This window comes from Calonectris borealis, chromosome 7 (assembly GCF_964195595.1).
Source record: "Calonectris borealis chromosome 7, bCalBor7.hap1.2, whole genome shotgun sequence".
Lineage (NCBI taxonomy): Eukaryota > Metazoa > Chordata > Aves > Procellariiformes > Procellariidae > Calonectris > Calonectris borealis.
Genome location: NC_134318.1, coordinates 5,941,365 through 5,960,596, shown reverse-complemented (window position 1 = coordinate 5,960,596; position 19,232 = coordinate 5,941,365). Strand labels below are relative to the sequence as shown.

The window sequence follows — 19,232 nt, the reverse complement described above, 5'->3', positions numbered from 1 at the left end:
TCATCTACTGGAAAGGTTCATAATGGTTATGCTGAAGAAAATGGAGTTATTCATCGCTCCAGCATGACCCCCTCGACCTTTCTGAACCAAAGCAGCTAAAACTCCTCCATCACCAATTTCAAAGGTCGAGCCAATTGTCAGAGGGCTTTCTGGATTTGTGAATATTCAAGCCAGAAAGCACCTTCTCAATATTTTGTGCGCCTGACAAAAGAGTGAAAATTGCATATTCATACACATTTTCAGACTTTAACCATCTTCTGAAGAATTTTGTCCTCCTCAAAGTTGTGGGTATAAACGCAGTACAGTAAGTATTGTCACATTTAGAGGCAGGATTCATTTAATAAATGTGCTTATTTTACCAGAGACATTTTATCTGGTCAGAGCTCGCCCCTGACCATCCATCTGGATGCTGACCGCTAAGCTGAGCTTAGCTTTATGTCCATGTGTCATAATAAAGTCATTTCTCAAGCACACGTCCTGTTCCCGTGCCAGGAAATAGTCCCATAAGACCTATCCCTGACAGCCCAACATTACACATGTACTCACAGAAAGCTAAAAAAGGACACAGGTTAAAAATAGCAAGTGAAAGTATGCCTTAATGGCAACCCCCCCACAGCTGGACACTACTATTTGGAAAGCAAACAGGTTTCAAAGATGACTCAAAATGAATGGATGCTCATGCATATGAACAGCAAGAAAAGATGAACTAACAACTGTTTTTGTTTGTGTGTGCGTATATATATATAAAAGAAATAGTATATATTTTTCTAGCCACCTAGAACAGCCACCTATGTATATAATATATAATTAATAGTTATATATATGTCTGTATGTACATACAGAAAAGTTATTAAAAACAATCAAATGACACCTAAAAAGGCAGAATACCAGTACCTATGCTAAAGGAAAAAGCTAATAATATGAACTTTGTGCTCTCCACAGATGTAACACGAGGTGGGGAAAAGGGGAGGTGAAGTGGGGTGTGACTGGGGGGGGGCACTAAAAAGCACAAGAGTTAACAATGGAGTCAACGAAAGAAAAACACACTGGTGAAATCAGGAGGTTTGAGTACAGGGTAATTTGTCTCCTGACTGGGGTTTGGTCCAGCCCCATTCACCTAAGCACAGAGATGTTTGTTTCCACGTGTTTCCTCAATTGCTGTGGCGTGTAGCGAAAAGACACGGGAAAAACAAAACATCTGGGTAACCTGAGACTATTCCTGCGCAGGACAGAGCGATGGACTTTGACATACACATAGCTTTTCTGTAACTGCATCCAAACCCTCATGCCAGGTGTAGAAGCTGCCAGGTCTGTCCTCAAGCTCAACAGCTCCCAGCATTTCATTATTCGCTGAAGAAACTGCTTACAGCGCCGTAGCTGTTACAGAAACGTAGTTATCGTTACCTATATCATGTCAGCCTCCTTTGACACAATCACATCTGATGGGAAGCAAATATATAACCTTGGTTTATGTATCTCGGAGATCAAGGAGAGACATTTACATGAAAATGCAGCACAAAAATTTGTCACTTCTGCTGCTGCCTTTTTTCACGTCAACGTATCAGCGTGCCCTGGAAGACAGCATTACCTATTGCAAGCACAAGCATACTGCTTCACATCAGTGTTTTACGCTCACCCTTTCTCCCAGCCATTACTGCTCCGCTGCAGTAATTAAGCTGCACACTTAAGTCCCTCTATAAAATTCCCCTTACCATAGTTCCCAACAGAATAAGCCAATTCAACAGCTGAAAAAGGGCATTTATACGTTCAAGGCATACAGTTTTCCTCGATACATTTTCCTTTTTCCAATACAGTTTATTTTCTTTTTTATGGACTTAGCTACGTGTTTTTCCACTAGTCTTTAATCTTAAAAGTTGACAAAAGGAAACCAAGAAAAAAGAGGGACTGTTGCCTGATGCCTGTGTTCTTCTTTCTTTACATTACATAAAAACCCAAAAGGCTTTTCCTCCAAGACGTTACAATAGGAATTCAGCGTTTGCGTGGGCTGGAGAGCTAATGGGAACACTGCACGAATGAGGACAATCACATCTGAACAAGGAAAGGAAAGAATGTTAGTTATTACATCTCTGTTATTCAAAAGGCAGCATGCTAAGTTAAAGCTACCGCCGTATTGTAAGTGATACACTCATAAAACAAATATCCCCTGGCTGGGCTATTGCTGACGAGCCGCAGGAACACAAGCTAATAGGCATGTTTAACAGTAAGAAAGAGCTTTTCCACCTTTCACTGAAAAGCAGGAGCTGAAATACTGTTTTCTCAGAAATGGATTAAAGGATTTCCTTCAAGAGAGATGGCAATGAAATCCAGAAATCGTTTCAGGATACCTGGCTGCTTCACGAAGCCTCCTCGGGACCGAAGGTACACGCACCACAGCTACTCCAGATTGCATAGTGACCACCCAGAGCAGTGGGGCTTCCATGCTTGTTTCTGCTCGAACAAACGCAGAGCTTTCATCACGACCTGTCCCAGAATACGCCTTTCATTTGCATGAAACACTGTACAACACCTCACCTTTCACTACACGTCCCGATTATCGAAGTCCCTTTTGCTCACCCAGCCAAGGGTCCCGCACCAGCCGCTCACCTTCAGCAGTGCCAATGCAGTGACCTGCAACGATTTCCAAATTTGCTCGCCATAGCCATTACTTGCTTGTAATCTTTAAGTATCACTATGTATTACTCCTAGAGATTCTGATACTACCTAAAGTACCATCAGCGTACCAAAAGAAACAGCAGCACGGCTGTGGAGTAGCTAAGCAAGTAGCATCACTATAAGTGTTATTTCAGATTAGACTGACACCACTTACTCACCAGCACTAAGAATAAAGGCCCCCACTCTTATTCATGTGATGGTACTTTCACAGTACTCTAAAAATAAAAATGTTTCAAAATAAATCAAAGTGACTTACACTCACTGCCTGCCACAACGGGGAAAAGAGGGTGTTCAACAGGAGAACCGTATTCTCTGCGTTTACTTCTTTCTTTTTGGGCTGGGGAGGATGTTGTAATGGAGAAGGAATTATTTATGTAAACACAGAATAACCTGCAGTTACGCTTGTTCAGCTCTAATGAAATCTAAAGTCAAATGCTTATTGTATTTCTATTGATTAACAAAAACATACATGCCACCGATTCATTCAAAGCTAGCTAATTACCACACTTGATAAATATCTGAACAATTACGAAGCTCTTGATGTTATCCTGTAAAAAAACCAAAAGCCATGGGCAGCAGATTATAGACTGCAGTTTTAAAAAATATTTAACAAACGAGCTTCCAGAAGAATGATTATATTATGCCAAGAACACAGTTGAGATCAATTAGAAACCATCATGATTTCCTCTGGGATGCCAGCAGTTTTCCACCGATGGAAAAACCTTTTCAACTCCTTCCAGTCTTTATATTCTTGTCAGATTTTTCACATTATTTGGGTAACATTTACTCATCATCTGCTTTTCCCTTCTCGTTGCTTGATATATAACACATCCTCTTTTTCTTGCAAGTAGATGAGCAAAAGGGCTAATTACCAAGACTGAAGAGGAGCCTGCTAACCAGGCATGCAACATGCTACTTTATGGGAGGAGAAAATGCTGGAGCAAGTTTGAGCTCCAGAGCTGTAACCCAGCTTCTGATTTTCACATGAGTATTTTTGCCTGAATTTAAAATGTAATCTGCAAGCAAACAGTGAGCTGCCTGAGATTTCTCAGGGGGCAACACTTTCAGGTTTGTGTTAAAGTCCAGAATTATTTTGTCCAAGGAACTACTTTGCTCTCATCTATCTCCCCCTCCTCCAACAGGCAAGTCAGTCTCTCTACAAGACGTGCATTCATAACACAACAGATCAGCCGTACCAACCCATCATCTATACTGCAAGCCCTAATTATTTGTTTCTTCTGACGACTATCACATACGCATGCACGTAAACGCACCTCTCGCTTGCGCCTCCTCGGCTAGGTTCCTGGGGTCTCGTATCAGGCATGACAGGCTCAAAGATGATCCTTGCTTAGGAATGACATTTTCACAGAAAAAAAAAAACCACATCTATTCACCCTGCTGGTTCTGGAAGAAAAACACCAAGTTACCTCCCCTTCTTACTCACACCCTTTCCCTGAATACCTCTCCAGAAGATGTATTTGGGGGAGAAGACAGAAATAAGTCCCCATCAAAAACCAGAAGGCAAGTTCAGCATCTCTAGTTTCCTTCGGGGTCTTAAATACCCCAGTCGAACACTTTGCACACGTTCAGGGACCTGTACAAGCCTAGGGAGCCCTCCCCCTCCCCACCGGACCAGGTGAGCGCTTGTCACAGCTCATGACTGCTGGTTCTACAGAAGATCAGATCTGTATTTTACAAACTTAACTCAAAATAACAAATAATCACTCAAGCATTGCAACAATCCAGAACCCAGCTGGTGCTCGGCTGCTCATGAAGTCCAGACAAAAAAACCAAGAATCAAGCTATATGGTCTGATCAAGCCACCAGATACTGGCTCCAACCTTCGCAGCTCCTCTCCTCCGACACTGTCCTGCGCACAGAGGCTGCAGGGGCACAGCTGCTGCTTTTGGCTGAGCTTTGACAGCATATTTGTGGTTTCTTGCAAACAAACAAAAAAAAGCAGCACCTTCCAGGGCATTTCCAAGACTTCAGATATTTGAGCTGCTGCAGAGTGTGGTGGATCTCGAAAGGCAGCTTTCATGTGGCAGGAGTTTGGGTTAACCAGGAAGGTTAACACTGGGATTGCAGGGTTAACCAGGAAGGTTAACACTGGCTTGGGTATAACCTGTCTTCGTTACAGCATGCTGTAATGAGATATGAAGCCTTTTTTTAACTTCTTTCAATCCTTACTACAAAGGCCCCAAAAAACCCTGGTACTGGCTGAGTATGCCACAGCTCCTTTTTAGTCCAGGATGTCCTTAAGTACTCGCTTCCCCCAGGAAAAAAACCAATACAAATGGAAACAGAGCAACTCGGGGAAATGGCAGGAACTCAGAGGCTAGGAAAGGGAGGAGGACTTGGCAGGGCACCACCGAGCAGGTCCAAGCACTTGGAAACATTCGTGTAGGCCAACAGCTACGTAGGACTACAGAGAACGTGGCAGCAACGACCTGCAAGTATCGGGCACGGTTACGGCTCCTGTGAAGTGTCATGGCTTCATACACCTTTCTCAGCAAAAACCCATGCTGTCTTCCAAGAGCTGCAACATCTACATTGGGTTTCTTTTACAAACCCTTACCCTTCCCACCGGAGACTGAGAAGGAGTATTTTCAGCTGGTTTTGGGCTGGGGTACCAAGCAAGCGCGAGGTATGAAGCAACCATCCCTGCTCATCCAGCCTTGGAGATGAGCTACCTCTTGGGTACCAGAGGAGGTGGGAGGAAAAAACAACAGAGGACTGCAGGGAGCAGATATCGCTGCCCACGCTTCTGTTGGCGCTTGGGCTTTCCAGATAGCATATAAAGAAATTTTTTTTTTTTTAAAGCAGCTTCCAAATTTAATGCCATTCTTTGGCTTATTCTGACAGACACTGCCAAGCTCAGCAAGAGTGTGTCACACCTTAAGCACAGGCTTGCCTACTTGGGAAAGCTATAGCAGGAAGTTTTACTGAACTATTAAGAGAAAGCAATCTACAGGAGCTAATGAATTGGCATTCATTTTCCCCAAGCTAGCAAAACGCAGTCTATAATTCAGTTGACGCTTTATTGACAATAAATCAAACTTCCCCTACGTAATCCATAAAAATGAATCAGGCATATGATACCTCGCAGCAGATCAGCAGTTTAAAAATAAATACAACAGGGACTTCGATACCTCATTACTCAATATCACTTATATTCTACAGTATTTTCTCTCCATAAAATAGCAGACGCATTAACAAGAAGTTACTCACTGAAATTAGGACCAGCATCTTGAGCATTCAGAGCATCCCCTGCCCTGCTCATGTCTTGGGCTGCTTATGCAGGACCGTGTTAATTCAGAGGACCGGAAGGCGATTGCTTCACCGCACAAACCTATCAACAAATACCACTCACGGAAAACCTTGGGGTCAGTGGGACTGCGGAAAGTAAGCCGTAATTCAGTTCAAGCATTAACCTACTTAGCTAGTACGATTACAGCAGGCCACGTCACTGCCTGAAGGAGATTTCCAAGGAGCACTTGGGGCTACGTCACTGCCCGAAGGAAGAAGCTCCCTGGGACGAAGGCTGGATGCTCCAGCCCTGGTGGAGGGCACACCCGAGTCATGACTAAGGGAGAAAGCAGCCCCGGCATTTCCCCACTAATCTATAATCGAGATTATCCTATGAGTCAGAAGTACCGAACGGATGTGAACTACAGAACAGAAATAAACCGGCCAGCAGGTAGCAGTCTTTGTCTTTAACTTCTGGTTTTAAAATCAGACTTTTTTTTTTTTAACTACCAGCTTTTAAAACATTTGGGAACAAGGTTATGGCTGGTTTGACTTTACTGTAGCATTAAATGTTTTACTCTTCTACTGTTCATTATGTATTAAAAAACCATTTACCGTGATTGTTGTGATGTACAGCACTCACAAGGAACAACCATCCTAGCAGCAGCTTTGTCTAGAAGCAAGTCCATGACGGTAGCGGTCCTCAAGACAGATTTTTCAAACCAACAAGATACAAGATGCCCATGCTCCTGCTTTGCCGGCTGATGGGCAGCCAAAGCTCAATTTCCATCTCATTCCACTTTCCAAGCACCTGTAAGTATCACTAAACCAATTTTCTTCCCTTATAGGTTGCTTTGTTTCACTGACTGGCAGCATTTGCAGCCACTTAAAGGCACAACAGGCTTCACGGGGCCATTGAAGCCGCTCACCTAGCCAGGATAGTAATAGTTACAGTGGAAAGTTAGTGGCTAAGACTGACAAATTATTTCCCATTAGTCACCTTCGCCTGTCTCCACAGTAGGTGTTTTCTGAGCACTCTTCCACATATTTTCTGTGCACACTTTAAAATGCACCAAGCATGGAAGAAGTGAAAGAGAATCAGATGCGTTGAAATTAAACATAAGATATTTTCTATTTTTAAGCTGGCTGACAAAAAAAAAAAAAGACGACTTGCATGGGAGGACTCGCACTCAATCAGGTGCTCTGCTTTTCAACTTACCAATTCACGGAGCTTTAGACAGATAAGATGGTAACACACAATTTCAGCATCTATGAACATTATCTTCTGTTCATTGCTCAAACCACTTCTTCACTGAAGATGGAACCATGTAATTCATGGAAAACTACAGCCATTTTCAGGACTTGGTGAAATCCCAAATATCAATTCACCAACATGGTTTTAACACTAATGCCAGGATTATTTTTTTCCCCTCCTGCACACACTTCATATTGTTGTTTTCTAAGCACAAGCGTACATGATATTTATTTAGCAGCTGTCACGTAAGATACCAAAACAGTTTCACAGTTCGTACATAAACCCCATTCTGAAAAAGTTAACATTTGGGGTCTGATGTTCTTCATTAATGCCTGCAGAGAGAAGAGGAGTTTTAATTTGACAAAAGCCTGTTTCAGTCTTTGAGATACACTATGGGAGACCAAGAAACCTGATTTCCCACGTCTCACCCAAAACACAAATCTCCAAAACAGAAGACAGGCAAAATCCTGCCACCCCACAAAAACCGACCTCTTACCAACTGCTCAGCACACAGCTTTCCAGACCAGAAAAAACAGCGTCTGCTCTCCCGCCTGTTGCCTACCAACCCCCACAGGTACCACAGCTGACATGCTTCCCTGCAATCCGCAGGGAATTTGAAGCCAGCAGAGGTGAGTCCCACCCTGGCCAGCAGTATCACAGCTCAGCCACGGCTGCCTGGACCCCTTTATCGCTAAGGTTTTCCTTGTCAAAGCATCTTCCTTTTGAAGGTTTACAAACAGTTCTTAAAAATGTTTCAGTTCAAGGTAATTTTTCACTAGTAAATACACAAGAAAGTCATCTCTCTGCTCTTCAAGGGCGCGTGCCAACAAGATTACTATGCACTTCAGGCAACATGCAAGGGATTAGGCTAATTTTGGGTTTGGAACATGGAGATGGAATACATAGCTTCAGGAGGTGCTTTCTAGCCCTAGCAATCCCAGGCTCCAAGCTCCCAAGAAGCATACCACAACCAACACTTCTGAACCTGAACGATCACCGTTATTTGGCACCACTGCGCTGCTGCCAGTCAGCCGGGTTCAAGCTGGCACGGACACGCTGCAGCTCTGCTGGAGAGATGAGCGTGTCTCCTGCACGGTTGCACTGGTAGCTTTCTGCCTCGCTCCTGCATTTGTTACATCTCCGTTATCCTTCTGCACATCGCCGCATTGCCGTAACGCGTGGGTTGAGAACACCACTTCTTTTGACGGTGGCAGCACCCTAATCAGACAGCAACCTCCCTTTTGTGCCGTACCTCTCAACATAACGAGACAGACAATACCCGACAACGTAACTGTTTGATGGGAAATATAAAGATCAGGTAAGCAGAGACTGGAGAGTTTATTCCCCTTCGCTATATTAGTTTCTCCAATTACTACACACACATCACTTACTTTCTGGTTGCTTTTCATTAGGTGTTATCGATCTCACAAAATCCTGCGGTGTCATAAAAACCTCCGATTCACCATGCTCGTTTATGACTTTCAAAGTGGCAAAGTATCTGAAGATTTTGTCCGGCGTCGAGTAGGCTCTGATCCTGTTTTCGTATTCCATCACCTGGAAATGAAATTTAACCAGCATTAGATGTGCGCTGTTCCTCCCTCCACACCCACATTAGCATCTTAGTCCTCTGAAGGTTTTGCCACACGACAACAAAGTTGTGTGCAGCAACACAACACTTAAAAGAAATAATGCTGAAAGGGTCAAAATTCCTCCTATCCTCAGCCTTTGAACTACCAGGAAAATTGGAAGTATCGACTTCTGATGTCCCAGAATTAAGAACAAACACTAAAAGTCTTTACTATCGATAAGTTTTGATCCTCCATGGTGGCAGAGAAAAAAACAAATTAACAAAATCCCTGAAGGTGCTTTTAAACACGAAAATAAAAAAGCACTACTATCACATCTGTGAATCTAAAGCAGCTCAACATTTTAACCACGGTGTTCAAGGGTCTGATTTATGATTAATAAATGAAGTAAAAGAAAAGTCTTGGAGAGGTAGGAGGAAGCTTTACTTTCAAGCCGAGTCTTGGAAAAAACTAGTTGGAGCCGCAGCTGGTTGCTCAGTCACCCAACCTCATTTTTTCCTCTTTTCTATCACATTGGCAAAATTCTAACATTCTTCACTCAGTCCTCTTCTCCCCACCAATCTGCCACTTGCTAACTCTGCCAGTAGCGATTATTTTGTACCTAGAACTGTTTTCCCCAACAGACAGCTAGAATTAATCAAAGATAACAGAAAGCTTTTATAAACAAAAATCACAACATAAGGCCACAAGGGAGGAAAAAGGCACAAAGACCTACGCTTCATTATGTATTAGAGCAGAAAACTTTCTTTCTTAGTTCAGCTTTTTATTCCTGCATTATACACCATGTTTAGCAGTCCATAATGTACTTGAAACCTTCGGTACTTCTGGCCAAGAGCCACAGGAGGGAAAAAAAAACCAAACACCAACGATCTGCTGGAAGAGAACAGGCAAGATCAAGGGTACTGCCAAGGCATCTGTAGATCATTTATGCCTTTGGTCCTGTTTCAGCCTTGTCCTTTAACTTGAACAACTTCTCCACCCTGATTTTTATCAGAAAGAAAACACCCTCTCTAATTTTTCGTATTTCTAGGATAAAACAAGCCAAAGGCTTTTAATCCCCCAATCCAGGCTTGGGTAAAGTAAGTGGGGAAAGCAGAGCCTCTCTCCTCTACACTTGTTCCAGCTCAGCTCTCCAGCAAATGCAACCAGGGGACAAGCAATACGCGGCAGAAGGTCCCACTGATACAGATTTGACAATATCTAAAGCATTCTCCCTATTCTTCTTCACATCACCATAGCTTTTTTATAATCAAGCCCATCAGGAACAAAGAAATGTCCTTGCATCAACCAATACAACCAGCTCCCTCTTTTCTGTAGCCACCTGCATAGAAGAAAATCTTTGTCACTACTCCCTCTTTTTCCTAGCCTTTGCACCTAGAATCAAACTTCATCCCATTTTTATTGCTTCAGTCCAACAAGGTCCTCCAAAGATAAGGTCATTGGATCCAAAGCAATTGTTTTATTGCAAAGTTACAAGTCGCCATCTATCAGCCGAACCGCAGTGAACGACAACACGGGCTTTCCCAGCTCTTTCCAGCTGCAAAGCCGCATGTCTTTTGTCTACAGCTCCCACCTGGCAGGTGGTAACTTGTTATACCAAAGTGATCTTTTGACTTGTGATTGCAGGCCCATCTCTCCCTCTTTCCTGTAGCATGACCTGATCTCATGATGAATAATACCCCACCCAACTTGATCAGCCAAAAAACAAAGTTAAGTACTTTTACCTTCGAGCAAGTCAACTAAAACCAGCTACAATGTCAAGCCCCAGACTGGAGCCAAGAGCAGACACTGCAGACCACAACCAACAGCTCCCTCCATCCATGACACCCTTTCAACACAGCCTGCTTTCTAGCTAAAGCACTCGTCTGCCCGAGACTTTACATTACTCCTGATCTTGCAAGCCGGTGGAATAATTTCTTGCAAGGCACTATCAAATGCTTTCCTTCAACCCAGCTAGGTAAGTTGCACCTCTTTTACTCAATAACTCCACTGCTGCACCAGAGACATTAGTCTTGACATTTCTGCCAGCAAAACCACGTTGCATCCCATTCGGCTTCACATCTGCAATGGATCTTTCCTCTGCATCTGTTTTAAGATCTTATTAAGATGCTATTGACAGGCCTGTTGCTGCCAGGTACTTTTCTTCTCATTTTTGGAGTACGGGCATTGCCGTCGTTCCTCGCCTGACATCTTTACCGAGACTCCTCCTTACCGGTCCAGCAACTTCACTGCCAACTTGTTCTTCTCCCCAGCTCAGGGTGATCCTCAAGGCCCCTGCTTTATTGATGTTAAGCAGTCTACATTTTGCTTCAACTTTGGGCACGGCAATTTTCCAACACCCCGTTCACATCTATACCATTTGCTTCAACTTTGGGCACAGCAATTTTCCAACACCCTGTTCAGACCTTCAAGTCTGCCACAATCATCATTTGCAACAGAAGCAAAGCATCCATTTACTACGTGGCCCTTTCCTAGATCATTCGCCATCTCATCTTCTCTCCACGCATATTGCAAAATGAAAAGCTTCCTCGGATGACTGCCAGACACTCACACGGATGCAGTTTTGAATACACAGCTCTAGAGTAGGGAGGGTCAGTCTGTTGCTAAAAAGCCACATATGGCTCACAAAGGCCTAGTAACCACACAGGCTAAAAAGACATCTCGTGTCTCAGCATGCAGCGCAACCCCACACAGATCTGCAAACCCAGAGGTTTGTCCACATGCATGAGAAATATAAGAGTGGTTCGGGGGTTCCCCTCCCACAAAAAACAGCTGAACGTCCTTGCAAAGATAGGACCTAAGGGCGCAGCAGGTGGAGAGCCGATAGTCTTATTTTGCATTAGGTCTCAGAGCAGTATCAGACAGCAAAATGTGAAGTTAAGGATTTTTCATGACCGTTGTCTTCTGACACAGTTTGCCATGTCTGGACAAAGAGAGCTAAGCTGACCTACCATCTCCATGAAAGCTCAAAGCAGCCCCTCTAAGCCCACTGGATTATAAGGAATGGGTGTTACCTGTTAAGTGATTTGGCTTTCAGATCCGGAAGGGAACATGATTACGTACAGCTATTCAAAGTTTCGTGGGAAGCTACTGTTAGTTTTAATTATTTGCAACCTTTTGAGTTCCAGCAATTAGCCGTGACATACACAAAACCCACAATTTTCAGGACAAATACATTCCTGAAGAATTATGAGGAACAACAGTCTTGAATAACTCACAATATAGACCAAAAAAGTAGAATCTAAAACGCTTGTTTAGTGTCTCACAGGCTGTTTTCATCACAACTGAAATCACACTTCTTCCTCAAACTTCCCTATGAGAAATCAGCGAATGCAGCAACGCTTCTTCCCTTTTGCCTGCAGCTGAACTCACAATTACCTCATCTTTGCTAACATGATCTAATCAGCTGGCAAAAACTAACAAATATGCTACAACCCATCCCTCTAAACTTCAAGACTGGCTTGAACATGAAGCCAGATCAAGAAGGGAACAGCCAAGACCCTACAAAAGGACAACTCACTTATTCAAGACTAGGTGCTAAACACAAAGTGGGCAATAACATGAGTGCCCTGATCTCTCTATACAAATGCAGAGATGAAAAGCACGCATGTATGTATTTGGGTGTACACACCACCCTTTGTGAGTTTGGGGTTTTTTTTTGTTGTGTGGGGTTTTTGTTTGTTTGGGTTTTTTTATTTTGTTTTGTGTTTTTGGTTGGGTGTTTTGTTTTGTTTTGGTTTTTTTACACTATTTCTAAACAATCTGGACATAAAATCATCCCAGGCAAGTCTCTCCTCCCACGACCTCTCGCCTATGAAAATACTCCAAAATACTTTCCTGGCAAAGCATGCACCCAGGCAGCTGCCTTCCCCCAGTACGCACTGGTCCTCCACACAGTGGCCACCAGCCAAAAACTCTCATCCTGCCCCCAGAACTGTGGCCTCACATAATCAGGGGCCTCCAGAAAGATATTATGTGACCAAAAGGGAAGGTCTCTTTTCGGCATTTATTAATAGAATAGGTACTGGAGGAGAAAGATGAGCAAGTAATCCCTATTGCTCTACAAGAGCGAAGCTGCTGTTGAGACAGTCAACGTCTATGCTAAGCCTCAGGTTAAAAGGAAAAAAATTAAATCCTGTGCAAACATCAAAATAAAGCTCTAAATTAACATCTCAATTCACTTCCAGAGCATCACCGGGGCCTCCCTGACTGAGCAGCAGAATGGGAACTGTGCAGTCCAGCTCCACCACACACATCTTGACAGGGTAAATTAATTAGGATTCATTTTCTTTGGGTTTCCTACTGTAATGCACAACTAACACTCCTAAGGCAGCACATCTGCAGGACCCAGCAAACACTACAAGCCGATCTTAATAAAGCAATCCTAACACTGCATGCAAACTCTTTTAGCTAATTAATTAACATGTCAGCCCACCCACATCATGTTTTACTGCTCATTAACCTTCAAACTATAAAAGCACTCAATCACTCTTTTCCTTTCCTCCCTTATGCAGTCAGGACCTATACATTGCATAGGCTGCAAGACAACAGGCGCCCTGGAGCCAACCACACACGATCCCAGCCCCAGCAGGTGCCAAGTAATTTATATTTCAACTTCCTCTTCACCGAATCACTGCCCAAAATTGCAGTGTCATGCCTAATTTATTATTTCACCACTCATCATCAACTTCATTAAAAGCAACATTGGGATAACAAACAAGTGTTAAACGCTTTCAATTAAGCTTAATTTTTTTCTCCTCAAAAACCCCACACTATTTTCAATTAATTATGGGAAGAGTCGGAAAGGGTTTTTACTGTGGGTTTTGTTGTTTGGTTTTTTTTAAAAAACATACAGAAGAGTCAGGAATTCCCTAAGTGCTACACAACTGATGAGGGGAGCAGCACATCCTGGGAGCAGCCCTGATTTTGACTTGGGAGCTGGGGCACACCTTCCTCTATCATCTGAGCTGGAAACATTCAAATATACCTCCTGAGATGACTCACTAGGGCAACTGCTGATCAAACACCAAGCCCACAACGGGGCCGCTCAAAAATAAACACGGAACCCGGCACCTGGGAGACTACCGCTTACATCCTGCATTAAACGAAGCAAAAGCAACACTGGCATTCAGGTCACAGAAGGTACATTCCGTCTCAAGGCTGGAGAGAAGAGGGCTTATGTTGGTAAAAAGATTGCGAGATCTGTTTTAAACAGTGCTCTCCCTGCTGAAGTTGCTGCTCCTGAGTCGAGCACTGTAGGAGGAAGGCAGGCTGTGAACTGAGAAGGGATTCAGGCTGCACGTCGTTCCCACCGGACCTCTAAGGCACCCTCCATGCCTGGCTCGCGTCTTATTTGGAAAGCATGGCCACATTCCTTCCTGCCTAGTATGGGAAAGAAAGAGCTGGCCGATGTAGGCATGTCCCCTAACAACTGGAATAAAAGTCCTCGCTTGCAAACAAACCTTCTCTGGCTTCCCTAGCCAGAAGCAACCAGCCACACAAGACAAAAAAATCAATCATTACATTCGCTGTATCAACAAATGTTCTTGTTTAAAAAATAAGAGTGTGGATGAAAGTGGATCGCTTTCTTTGCTCTTTGCAATCTGCCTCCATCTGCTGACACTGGAAAAAATAACCCACTTTTCTTGAGTGGTACTGGCAAGAGTCGAAGTTTTGCTGAAGCTGCCAGGGTACCTGACACTCAGTTGCCAGGAAAATTAGGAGAAGCCGAGAATCCATATTCCTGGACAATACTGAGTATTTCAGCGTAGTATCTTACAACATAACTTCACTGAGCTGCCACCAGCATGTCACAACAGGGAGAGTTTGGAGCCCCAAATACCACAAGGCACTTGAAATTTCAAGTTGTGTAATCTACTCTAACCAAGAACAGAGTATGATTCAGCAGCTTCAAATGAAACAGCTCTTAATTTTTTATGAAAAGCTGTTAAGCCACTATATAGGACCATCCACAGTTTAACAGCTAATGAGATGCAGCCTCCAGGATACGGACTTAAAAATAATTATGAGAAGCAAATCATACAGAAAGGAACTCTGAAGAGCATACACTCCCGTTCTCCTCTTTGGCACTGCAAAGATATTAAATCATCAAACAGCCCAATAAAACCGACATCCAGACAGGTTTAAAAAATAAAATACTGCTGTCTGCCAACTCTCAGTTACAGGACTCTCCATCAGACCAAATCGTACATCTTGTAAAAAACAGTGGTTACAGATAGTACCAAATAGTTGTCAGACAGTTCTGAGGAGCCCAAAGCTCTCAGGATTGCCGAACGGTGAAGGTAGGTCACAAGTTGACAATATAGTTTATTACTCAAGCTTTCCTCCTCTTGAAAATGTGTCTGATATGAAAATTAAATAGGCATAAGCATCAAGAGAGACACGACTGACCATGAATAGGGAGTGAGGTTGTACTTCAACAACTATGTTTACATGGAATAATTAAAGGAAAAATTAAAGTGCGCCTTTCCTATAACCCTCCCTTCCACACTCATCCTCTACTTCTTCCTACATACACTGTGTATGTTCACAGGCAAACGGATGGACTCAGACACACACATGCCGGATGCCCTAGATGGTTTTAAAGCTTTTGCACTGATTCCCTACTCTGCATGCACCATCCTAACAGCCATTAAGGCAGGAGCCTTGACTTCTCAGCGAGCCACTTCTCTGACATCCAACTGGAGATAGGAAAAGAGGTCTCCATTTCAGAGGATCAGCGTACTGTGCTTTCCAAATAAACAAGTTTCAATCTGAAGAAACTCAAGGTAGCATGCCAAGAAAGTAGGTTCCCAAAACAGTAAGGTCCCTTAGAAAATAAAGACAAGTACAGAGTAAAAGCCAGACTCTATACACCCGCTGTACACAATCTGAATAAGATGTTCTGCAAGTTTTTTCCCTTCTTCCACTGCAGTGCAACAGCTGCAGGTGTAACACACCCAAGTTTGGTACCTTTCGGTCCCTGAACCCCGAACGCTTCTTCTTCTTCCCTTCTGGCTGAGCCTCCTCATCGCCCGATGCAACAGCCTTTCTACCCTCACTGCTGCTGCTCTCCTCCTCCTCCTCGTGCTTCACCTTCTCGCTCGGCTCTGTCCTCGGATCGTGTTTTACAGAGGATGAGTCTTCTGCATAGGCCCTGTACAAGGGAAAAGAAAACACCAGCTTAGGAAATTATTGAGAGGGGTGCTAAGGCTACAAAGATGGCCCTGCAAGGCTCTCCCTGAATGAAACACTTGTTACAGTTCAGCGTGGAGGACTGCAAAGCAAAAGCAAAGCAGTGATCAGTCTCCTCAGAATATTGTGTGCCTTTCCCTGCTGTAATCAAATTTCCACCCCCCCACCCCAAAACCCCAAACTAATAATGACAGTGAGTTTTCCCAGCCCAAGAACACCAGAGCAAATCACTCAATGAATTATCGTACCCTCTCCCAAAAACTACACATGCAAGAAAGATTGGGAAGGGCATACCATAGCTCCTTTAGCACTAAATTCCACCCCTACTCTCCCAAAAAAAGATTTTTATAAAGTGATAGAAATGTGTTTTACCATCAGCACTGCAGGATTCAGAAAGAATAGCCTCTTTGTTTCAGCTCAACTGATTTATTTTCTATCTCCAGCAGGTGACAGGCTGTTTTATTTCCCTCTTCTACCAATGACTCTTCCAAACTCCAGTGCTACAGGGTTTGTGACAACAAAAGCTGGAGTTGTTTATCCTCAAGCTGGAATACAACTCTGGCAGAGCAAAGGACCCTTGTCCCTGCTGTTCAAATACAAGGATCTTCAGTGACCCTGTTTGTAGACCAAGACTAAGACTCAAAATCGCTCAGTCTAAGCCATGAGCAATTCGCAGAATTGCAACTGGCCATAGGGTGGTTAAATAAAAAGCAGGAAAAATCCATAAGCCAAACAATGCTATGGCTTTCCTATGCTTTACTTGTAAAGTGGTTTATAATCGGACAGAGCTCAGACCACATAAACATCAGTGAAATTATAATCTTTAAGGATATGTTAACATGTCACAAGCCACAAAGCAAACGGTTTGGCATAACTGTTTCTCTTTCTAAAGGACTCAAACAGCTCAGGCAAACATGCTAGGCTGCCTGTAACTTAAGCGAAGCCGCCTTTACTTTGCACTCCTGGTGATTTATTTTGGACTAATCACAGGGTTCGGGGCTTGCACACAGTTAGGTGCTGCTCATTAGCCAGCAGCCTTCCGATGAAGGCTGGTACTTTGGTACTCCCTGTAACACCGTCACTTACAGCTGCGTGAGTTTATTCAAGAAAGGCTGCCTTCAGAGAAAAACAAAAACAAACCAAGATTTTTGAAACCTCCCAAGCTCTAAGCAAAAAGCTACACATATTTCATCCTACCAGTTTCCTGGAAAACACAGATGTTGTATGTAAAATTAACAGAGAAGAGTCTGTGCCTGTCTCCCCAGCAATACACAGCTTTGCAGCAATCTCAGCGCACCATCCTCCAAGAAATGAGGGTAGGTGCTCCTTCAATTAATTAAATGCTATCAAAATAAAAGACAACTCACTCCTTACCGACATCCAATAATTCACTAACAGTCACCATACAGGATAAATAGGGAAGGGCTAAAGAACTCAAATCCTTCCACAGTGCTGGTGGGAAGCAAAAACTTTATTATTCCAGAACAAACTCCCAAAGAGCATACTTAACAATAGACTGAATCATGACGAAAGCAAATTAACTTTTGTTCATATTGTGATAACTACTTCAGCAAACTACTGAAAGCACTTGAACAACCACCACCAAGTTCCCAGCATGGCTCTGAAATGCGATAACCCATAGCACTATGGCTGGGTTAAAGCAGTTCAGAGGTTTCTAGTCCACGCTGGGACAGAATATAACTCCAACACAAGGGTTTGATTTAATAAAATACACAAATGCTTGGTGAAGAGCAGTACCCACCAAGCCTTTTCACGCAAAATGGAGTCTAACATGCCAGCCTTTCCTTTCTGAAAAGGTCCTGAGCCTTTATCTGCCAATATATTTGCTTAAGCCTTACAGCAAACCACCATCTTTCAGACTTCCACTGAACCAAACTTTCCGAGACAGGATCCAAACCCGAGTCCTCCACGAGCATCTTAAGATAGGGAAATTATCTCCCCAGAAGAGCCAGGCATCTGATCTGTCTCCTGGAGCACGAAGTCCACACTGGCACCTCTCCTGAAGCCTTTCCTGAAAGTTTAATCAGCACTGGCACATCCTTGCGGAGTTGTGGTTTTGGCTGATACGCAGTTTGCTAGAATAAGCTGTTGCCAGCTGAGGCTACAACAAGCAGCGCTGACAAGGAAAGCCCTTGTGTAAGCAGGACACCAGTCTTAAGTAGCTCTGAGAGAACCTCTTGGGAAAAGGTCCTGGGGACAGAAAAGCAGTAGAAAATTGATTGCTTATTTACACAATCAAGCTAGTCTGTATGAAACATGCCAGAGAATAGCTGTATCAGTGAAGATTTGCTCCCGTAATGCTTGACTGACAGCTAGCAAACCAGGGAAGGATAGATTAAATTCAAAATCAAACGTTTTCAGCAAATCCTATGCATTCCTTCAATCCATCATGCTGTGAAGCCAGTTGGCTACAGCAATACAGACAGGCTGTTTGAATACAGTCAGCTTTTTCTTCCCCTCTAGTTTATCTAGGTAATTAACTCAGCTCTACAGTTAGATCACCTTCCCAGCATACAAGCAGAATAGGCTACGAGAATAAAAGCAGAACTTGTAGTCTACTTCTCAAGCCAGGTTTTAAACAGTACCTGCTATTCCTCACCTTCAGGCCACGGTCCAAACTACTAACTGAAATAACCATTAAATGATCCGCTCTCTATGTACACCTACTACTCTGTTTATTTTACATCCTGCACAACCATCCTCTGTCGAAATTCTTGGCTTCCAACACCTGCAGCTTCCATACTGCACCCACATAAAGGAGTCTTTCAATGCAGATGTCAGAGTACGGCTGGAAAAAACCCATAGCTCCAGAAATATCCACCCTGCTGGACTGCCATCAGCAAGTGAAGACTCTCCACCTCCTTTTTTGATGAGACTGACTTTCCAATAGCGTGCCTGTTGCTACAGCTTCTGCACAAAAGGGAAACGAAAATATTAAGACTCCCTTCACTGTGTGCCAAGACTAGCTGCCAGCCTCTCTCCATGCAGTGTGCCTGTCCCAGATCCTAGCTGCCAAGATCCAACCCTCCTAACGCTTCAGGTTTTTTTTCCCCCCAGTGAATTGAATTTAAGACAAAGACCGTATTTCCCACCTACTTAGTTATCTCCTTTTAATCCTTGGAGAAAGCCAACAATCAAGTTTAAGATTAGGTTCATCATCCCCAAAGAAAACCACCTAGCTACCACAGAGGACTACTCAATGCTAAATTCTCACTTAGCAAATCATTCTTTGAGAAACACAAATGCATGCAACC

At 43.4% G+C, this 19,232-nt stretch overlaps 1 protein-coding gene across 7 annotated transcripts in view; it reads right to left on the bottom strand.

Annotated features, from left to right (window-relative positions):
- The window catches only part of MICU1 (mitochondrial calcium uptake 1), a 110,526-nt gene that overhangs the window by 67,572 nt on the left and 23,722 nt on the right, over window positions 1-19,232 (bottom strand). For 6 of the 7 annotated variants that reach the window (XR_012674237.1, XM_075154125.1, XM_075154131.1 and 3 more), the window contains 2 exons: window positions 15,736-15,919; window positions 8,569-8,731 (listed from right to left, as the gene is read on the bottom strand). Coding sequence is in view for 4 of the 7 variants with exons in the window: in XM_075154125.1 (XP_075010226.1) it covers window positions 8,569-8,731; window positions 15,736-15,919 (347 nt within the window). In the remaining 3 variants the exon portion in view is untranslated. Of the gene's footprint in view, window positions 1-3,947; window positions 4,059-8,568; window positions 8,732-15,735; window positions 15,920-19,232 lie in introns of those variants that run through there. The other variant, XM_075154129.1, reaches the window with a different exon arrangement.